Source organism: Hirundo rustica, chromosome 5, assembly GCF_015227805.2.
Source record: "Hirundo rustica isolate bHirRus1 chromosome 5, bHirRus1.pri.v3, whole genome shotgun sequence".
Classification (NCBI taxonomy): domain Eukaryota; kingdom Metazoa; phylum Chordata; class Aves; order Passeriformes; family Hirundinidae; genus Hirundo; species Hirundo rustica.
Genome location: NC_053454.1, coordinates 40498661 through 40507442, shown reverse-complemented (window position 1 = coordinate 40507442; position 8782 = coordinate 40498661). Strand labels below are relative to the sequence as shown.

The window sequence follows — 8782 nt, the reverse complement described above, 5'->3', positions numbered from 1 at the left end:
ACAATGCGAGAGCTATCTGAGTTAAAAGAAAAGAAAGGAAAATCCCAGTATTCTACTCATAAACACAGATGCAATTTAAATGTTACAAACGTAATGGGAGCTGTCATAAGAACTGCAGGCATGACATGGCAATTTCAGTAAATACAGCAGAGTAAATTGCTTATTAAATCAAGCCAACCTCAAACAGGAGCTGTGGCTACAAATTCAAATGATACAATGACATAATTTAACTGCAACAAATTACACTGCTCCCATCCTTTTACTTCCAACTCTGAGATTTTTACAGCATCTTAGGGGAGATAAAAAACCTTCCTGAAGCATGAAACCTTCTGAGAGGCTTAAGCAGAGTGCACAAAAGGGTAGTGAGTGTGTACATTCTGTGCTGGATGGTGAGCTTCTCTTGGTAAATAGAACTTAACCTCTTGAACTTAAACCCTTGGACTCCGCACGATGCTGCAAGTTTGTTTGCAAACGTTTTTCTCTGAAGGACTGAACAGACCACCTGGGCTCTGTGCACGCGCCAAAGAGCGGTGCTGGTGGCAGGAATGCTGCTCGGGCTTCCTGTCCATCCAGTCCAGCTCCCATTCCAAGGCACGGCCCCTTGCTGATGTCCAACGTCTGCCTCAATCACACTTTGTCTCCTCCCATCCTAGGAAATTTACCAGTCTTACTAAAAATACCAAATCACGCCTGAAAGGCAAGTGCTCTGTACCACAGCATGACATCACCGAAATCAGACTTTTTGCAAAGTGACAAACCTCAAAGAAAGAGGAAACAAGTAATTTATGAACTAGATGTTTGGAAGCAAGTACCTGAGCCTGCTGGTGGGAGGGACTGTCCGTGCTTGATACTAGACTTTTCTCATCTCTGCAGAATACAGCTGAAAACAGAAGTTCTCATTTCTGTTCTTCCAAACCAGGGTCAGAAGTTACCAGGACAAAAAAAGGATGATGCATTTTTCACACTCAAAACTCCAACAATTCGATCTCACTCGAAATGGCATAGTATTCTTTAGGGCACATATGAAAAAGATCTAATTTTAAAAAAATGTCTAGAATACAATAACAAAAGTAGTAAGCACAGTCAGCAACACATGAACTGCACCTGACTATATGTGTCCAAAGATCAGCATAAGCATGAATGAAACTGCTGTGTGCTTTAGTCCAATTAATACAAGCCATGTGTATGTTTACTGAGACTAACCCAGAAAGCAACCAAAAATGGCCAAAGGTAAAAGAGAATGGCTACAAATTTTGAAGACAAAGTGCTCACTTTATAGGTAGGTTGCAAGAACCAAAATAAACAAAAACCGAACCAAAAACACATACACACACACAAGCAAGCTGGTTGAAAATGCTGGAAAGTTTCCTTGCTATAGCAGAACAGCTTAAAAACACACTCCCAGGCTACATAATTGGAAATGTGGCATTCACAGTTTGAAACATCTAGCAGGAGACTGGAAATTCACTTTGGTATCACTGAGCCACCACCTACAGTCTTTGGAATAGATCTGCCAAGGCACTTCATTTGGGACTGACGCTGAGCCAATGTACCAAAGAGACACTGCTCCATTCACACAACCACCTGAGCGTGGGGAAAATCAGACCATGAAGCACTTCTTTGTTCTTGGAAAGAGCAGCATAAGGCTGTTGTCCTCCAGGGACCTACAGGCAGGACCACAGGCACAGGGTGTTTTGGGGAAAGGATGTATCATTGGTGAGAGACAGGATAACACATTATGTAACTGTAGGGAAAAAGCTTATTACAGAAGCATTTGGCTGAGGAGCTTATGAACACAGATGTGATTCATCTGAAAAGATCAGCATTTTCAAGCTACATCACAGGTTCTGCATTTTGAAGGCAGGAAGAAGTAATTCCCACCAATAGTTTTTTGTGCTGGCTGCCAGACATTATACTGCTATTACATCTGAGTAACAGCTGCAGGTCCGATCCCACTCAGAAACCAAGCAATGCAAAGGTACACCTATGATCTACATTTTTCCATTCTAAGCCAGGGTCACTGCACTCATCCACCTCTTCCTTTTGGGGAGCTGACAGACATTTCCCGGTTGTGAGGGGACACCATGCACAAATGCAGCTCTGACCTTTTAGCAAGAAGCCTTCCACACAACTCCAGATTTCAAAGGCTGACTTTGTCCTTCTGGATGCTAGAACATAAGCTCTGCTAAAACTTATGAGGAAAATTCTCTCCTTCCTCAAATTTACAGATGTTTTTATGAGCAGTCCACATTTTAAAATCCTCACGTAGGATTTTAAATCCTACAGACCTACTGGGATGAAACTGCAGTGATTTTGTTGAAAACACCAGTTAAAATTAATAATCTTGGCAGAAATCCCTTCTATCCAGCAAATAAGGATTCTTAGTTTAGAATACAAACAAAGGAAGGGAGTGTTCAGGTAGTAATTTACTGCCTTGAGCGCTGGTCTGCACAGTTCTTTATTTTTAAAAAAGTGAAATAATCTTACTAATTCCTTTTTTTAAAGTCCTCAAAAAAAAAAAAAAAAAAAAAAAAAAAGATTAGATTGCTTCTGCATTTTAGCACTTGTTTCTGAACCATTAGAAGTCAGCTGATCATACTTTCCTCTTGCTCACATGCAGTTCTTGCAGAAGAGGTGAGAAGCAGAGCAAACACTGACCCTACAACCATAATGCTAAAACACTTCCAACACACACACTGAACCCCCTCAGGCCAGGCCTTTGAGTACAGCATGGAAGGCAGCAGAAACGGGGGTGGGTGGGGAAAGGACCCACAGTGCCCTAGGACAAGTTTAAAACAAAAAATTAAAATAAGAAATCAATCAATCTCATTACCCATTTACAACAACAATGCTGGGGTGGGGGGAACTGAAAGAGCCATCTTCAACCTGGATAACTAATACTTAAGGAAAAACTCCACAGCTTTGGCTTCAGCTTCCAAGAAAGCTGGTGAGGTGAAAGAGGGCCATGTGGAGGTCAGTAGGTGATTTATAAAATGGTGATACAGTGGCACCTGAAAAACTAAAGTCACAAATGAAAGCAAACCAGAGAGAGTCAGCTAGGAAGCAAAAGGACCCCCAGCCATCATGGAAGTGAAGACGGTGCGGCAAACAAGTAAAGACAGATCCAGAGAAGTTCTGGAGGTGATTTTGTTGGAGGTAGACTTTGGTTTTTTTCTTGGAATAGCCTACAGCAGGCTGACACAATGAATACAGACACTTTAATCTATACCTTGTAGATTAAAGGCACAACATTTCAGAACCATCTAAAGGATTGAGGAGCTTAAACTGCACTGCACACTCCTGAGGAATCTGGCCTGCAATTAATTAGACTGTTCTGGAGTATCTCTGGTTTTTGTTTTTTAAACTTTTTTCCCCTTGAAATCTCTGAGAAAATATGTTTCAAAATCAGGATGTGATTAATTGGAATTCCACATTATAGAATTACAATGAGCAGGAGAACTAATGTGTGCAAGTGTTATTTCTGATTTCTGTTTCTTCACATTTTTTGGAGTCACTTACTTTGTATCCTGGACAAAAGGGTTTATGGCTTTCTTGAACTAAGCCCCTTTTTATGTAGCCAACTACAGCACACTGGAAGCACAATTATGCAGCTAAGATAAGACAAAATGCAGTGGTGAGGCACCAATTCATCATGTTTGGGTTCTTCTAATGAAGCCCATTACTCACAGAAGAGAATTTTCTCAAGCAGTTAGTCACCAGCAGACAGTTTTCCCCATTACTCCTTCCTTTTCTGCAGCTGGTGAATAGCCTGGTCCTCCCCTCACCATCCCAGAAGTGCAATATTAGGAAAAGTCAACACCTAAATTAAAAGTAAACAAACAGTACTTAACTTTCCTTTAACCAAAATAAATTAACAATAAAGCAATACACCTTTCATGAGCAAGCAAATCTTTTTCATTTAATAATTAAAAAAAAAAAGACAAATAAAGACAAAAACAGCCTGCTGTCCATTTAACTCTACAGAAAGATACTGAGCATCTTTCTTTATCTTATTAAAACAAGCATACAAATAAACTAGACACTACTAACAGCTTGCATAGAAACGTTTTGTACTTTGTGCAAATCTTACTAAGTAAGGCATACTCGTGGGCTTAGGTAGCAATGCAAGAGTTCTCAAGGAATGCCGAGGAACCGCAAGGAAAATTCCAGGCAGTCTGCAATCCACATCCACTTACACACTCCACTGGACTTCAAAGCCCAACAGCTGATAGCTGCAGATCTGTCTGCGACATAAGGCAATATGGTATGTGTAGGGCCCAGCACCTGCTTCCAGCTCCTCAGGGGCTGATTACACATAAGATCACTTGAATTCAGAAAACCTGAGCCAGCAGTTAAAAAGGGGGGTTTGGATGTGGATTGGTAAGAACCTGGCTTCAGGGTGGAGCAAGGGAAGAGGCAAAGAGGACAATGACATCAAGAAGCACAGCTCTACACATAAAGGGGTTTTGTGCATATTCTGCATGTCTTTTTATACTGTGAACTTTTCCCATGGGGCAATGTTTTTACAAGCAAACTTGTCTCCTAACAAGTTATCCAGAAGAGTATTTCTGGAACAGAAAAAGCTAACATGTTTGTATCTCTTAGCCAGCCAACAAGTATCTACTGCAGAAATTCAACAGGAATCAGTGACACTGAAGAAGGGTGGCTCTGCAAAGAGGAAGGGATGAAGAAGGAAGCTGCATTAAGAGCAGTATCAGAAATCTCAAATAAGTTATGTAGTACAGAGGGACATTATAAGGCCTAAGTAGAATAATATTTTGCCTCCTCCTTCACCCTCCAAATCAAGTATTCTCAGGAAATATCGAACTACAACCTTCTTTTGAAAGCAGCTTTGCATTAACAATCTGTTTAAACTCCAAAAGCTTTTTTAAACCATATTTTAAAAACCCACTAATAATAATCTTCAAAATCCCCCAGTATTTTGTAACATAAAATGGAATGTTCCTGGGCTAGAGCTGCCAGCTCCTTCAGGAACTCTGGGAAAAGGGCAGCTGCAAGTACGGCGTTCCTCACGTGCGCAGGAAGGCTGGGATGAGCCAGGCCTTTCTTGACTTTCTGTCCCAGGAAAGGCTGCACTACAGCCGGGTAAGCTTCGGGAAGATTCCTTCCTTTCCCCGTGTTGCTGCTGTGCTGGTCATTACCTAAGGAGGAGAGGGAGAGGAAAGAAAGAAAACACTCTGTATATTAGGCACACAGAGTATTTGTACAGTGTCCAAACCCAGCTTATAAGGATTGTGTTCAGAGCTGTAATTTGCAGTACCCCGATCGTGCAGGGAGACACTTCACTAATCCAGCACTTTAAAGTTCTATGTGGCCTGGTTCTATTGCATTTTTTATTACCCATCTTTCCCCAGGTTATGTATCATTCAGTTCAGCTCTGATGAGAGAAATATGTAGGCAGAAGAGAAGCCAAGAGAAAGAGTAATAGGGATTTACCTTCTGAAACAGCAGATAATATCTAGCAGTCTAGAGCCAGCGTGGTTGTCTCCATTTCAACAATACTGTGCTCTATCCCTCCCCCAGATCAAACTTGTTTCGATTTTACTTCTCTGTCTCTATACTCTCCTTGTGAATCACTATGTCAATGGGTTCCAGGCCAAGCTATCACATCACCACATGAGTTTGAAGCAAGTTAGAAACTAAGGGGAAAAAAATTTAAAAACTGAATTTTTCTGCAGCTATTCACCCCACTAACTACAGTTACTTCCCTGTAAAGCAACTAACCATTAAAAAGAGAGCAAGTTTAGGCCACTGTGTGTTCTGCTATATGATCTCTGCTGCCGGAGTTCAGAGGATCAGAGCTCAAGTATCAGAATGTATGGAAATACAGTGGCACCAGCACTTAAATTTCAATCAACTGCTCCTTGTTTCAACCTGAAGCAGAACTGCCCTTTAATTAGATGATAATTAATTTAGTGAAACTAAAAAGGTGACAAAATTTAATGCTGATGGAAATACTCACAAAGAAAAATTAACCCGTAGAACTCACTGCTACAAGATAGAAGGCACTGCTACAATCACTGAGGCCAACAGCAGAGACACATAAAATCCTGTCTAACTTACAAGTGGGACGTTCTCCTGAGATGTACAAGTAAATCATTAAAAAGAAATAAAAGGGCTGTTATGTTAACTCACATACTGCAGACAAGCCCAACACTGCATTGCTGCCTTCAGAAGGGGTTTCCCTTACAATGCACACAATTTATGCTAGCGTAGCAGTCTCAAGTGACACCAGCCTTGCTCTGAAACCTCTCCAAGCAGCGAACGGGGGGAGCTGCAGATGAAGGCCTCACTCGATGCTACACAGCAATCCCTCTGTTCAACAGCTCTGCACTTTTGTTCTTTGCCTGTACTTCACCCAGGGCACTGTGGAATTATTCTACTCTTCCAAACACTTGAAAAAAAGAAAAATTTCATCTCAATCATTTAACAGATTCATACTTTTCTTGAGTTTAAAACACCTTTCCGACTCCAGACTTATCAATCATTCATGTTGTTATGCTATGAATTTCTGCCTACTAGAGAAAGAGTACAGGAATTTCTATTCTGTGGGAAAATCTGACTGTGGGAGGAAAAACAACTTAAATTATAGATTACAATGACAAGATAAAGTTTTAAGCTTCCCCTGAAGATTTTTTTTCAGATTTTCTAATGTCAAAATGTTTCATAATTAATATTTTAAGTTTTTTAAATAGTTTAGGCAATATAACCAGAGTGCCAGTATACTGTCAAAGCTTTGCTTTTGTTTATACTCTTCCTTCTAAAAAGAACCAAAATTGATACATTTCTAAAAATAATTTTGGTTTAGATTCAACTGCTTGTTTGGAAAAAAACCCCAAAAATACCAGAAAACCACACAAAGCTGGTCTAGGAACTAGAGGTTTGGATTTTTTTCCTTGATTAGGATTGTTCACTTCTCTCTAGGGACAGGATGCAATCTAAGTCATACAACTGAAAATTGAGCAAATGAGTACTCTGAAGATTGTTACCAACACCCTGAAAGAGGGGCAGCTTGCACATGGAACTACATTGTGACAGCTCTAGATGTGTAACCAGAGCCCAAGCTGCTGTGGAAGAAACCACACACTCCTGTGAACAAAAAAGAACAACTTGTACCATTTCTGTTCAAACACCTTCAGAGACCACCCTGTAAAGAGAGAGAAAATGCTCTATAATGTTTTGGTTTTATATTTTTCTTCCTCACTAACTCTAGCTTCAGGTTTTCATACGTGAATGCTGTAGGAGGCTGGCTATGCTCAGACCCGCAGAGAACACTCAGGTTTACTCAGCACTTCTGTTAGGGGAAAAATCCCTCAGAGAGCAACCAGTATGTCTGACAGTCAGAGGTGATGTTCAAGCTAACGCAAAGAAATCCATGGGGAGTTCCTAATTTGTTGTTTGGTTTGGGGTTTTTGCTGGTTTTGGGTTTTTTTCCATTTATCATTATTGCAACAGCTCCTACCTTGCACTTCTTAATCAATATAATGAACTGGTTGGTGGGCTACTGAGCCAACTCTCCCCCAGGATTACAGTTTGATGACACGCATCACTAGTCCTGTAGGGAGCCAAGTCTGCACCTATCCAGACATTTGCTTACTCTCCACTTACTCGTCAAGAGAAGCCTTCTTTGCAGCAGTTGCCACTGTAGAAGAAAATGCACTAACAGGGTGACTAAGCAGCCTTGTTTCAAATTCCTAAATAATGACCAGCATGAGTCAACACGGCAAATTCTGAAGCCCACAGAAGAAAACTGAAGTAAAATAGGAAGTATAAATAAATGCCACTGGGAATGAATTATGCAAAAGTTCTAATTGCCAGCACCTGAGGAATAAATGGACTCTGAATGTTGCCTCCTAATCTCATCTCCCACATGCTAGCTACAATGCCATCTAATTGCAAGGCTTTCTATTCTATGGCACCAAAATGCAGAGCCTAAGACGCTACTGACATGTGCAGCACACAGCTCTTTTACAGCAGGCAGCTTACACAGACCAATTCTTCAGAAAGTAGCCTTAGAAAGATCTTAATTTTACAGACTAGATGCACTGCAAACCTTAGAAACACATACTATGCTGACTAGAAACTAGGTAGATTATTCTCCAGAACCTTGAAAAATGAAAACACAATTAAAATGATACATAAATAGTCCTGATTTCCACACCTCTGGAAATCCAAGAAACACATCGACATTTCACAGAAGTGTGGGCAGAGTGGGTGATTATTAATGACTCCCAAAGATGAGTAAGCACACACCTGTAAATGCAGCCTCTCTTGAACCCTCTTGCAGAGTCAGCTCTTCGTGACTCACCAAATTTGACACACTCCAATCGTGTGGCAGACTGGCTTTTAAGAGAAGCCTGCATCCAACATTGGCCCACTCAGCAGCAAGCTGAGAACAAGCACGTCCTCAGGGCAGGGCTTCAGCTCTAGCCATTGCCTGCCTGCGTCTGGAAGGTTCTTATTTGGCAGCTAAGACTCTGTTTTGTATATTTTTACTAGCTTGCCCCACAGCGGCACAAGTAAGTACAGGTAACTGTAAAGGCAGGTGCAGTGTGCACGGTGCTTGAGGGGCAGCAGATGTTGCAGAGTCCTCTGCAAAGCTGACTTGGTGGGATGATACCTGTCTATCTCCCCACTGCTCTTAGACACACACCTTTTGGTTTTTTCTGTGTGTTTTGCTTTGTTTGTCATACAAGAAATATACTAGCCAGAAAACTTTCAATATCTTATCTCCTTCAGTGGTAGCCCAAACCATGATACC

At 41.0% G+C, this 8782-nt stretch overlaps 1 protein-coding gene across 22 annotated transcripts in view; it reads right to left on the bottom strand.

The window, feature by feature from the left end:
* Nucleotides 1–3895: 3895 nt before the first annotated feature.
* Nucleotides 3896–8782, bottom strand: part of FHIP1A (FHF complex subunit HOOK interacting protein 1A) — a 79604-nt gene continuing 74717 nt past the window's right edge. For 17 of the 22 annotated variants that reach the window (XM_040065610.2, XM_040065599.2, XM_040065596.2 and 14 more), the window contains one exon: nucleotides 3958–5162. In XM_040065610.2, the coding sequence (XP_039921544.1) occupies nucleotides 4912–5162 (251 nt within the window). In that variant the 3' untranslated portion in view covers nucleotides 3958–4911. Of the gene's footprint in view, nucleotides 5163–8782 lie in introns of all 22 variants that reach the window. The other 5 variants (XM_040065594.1, XM_040065605.1, XM_058420791.1 and 2 more) reach the window with 1 other exon arrangement.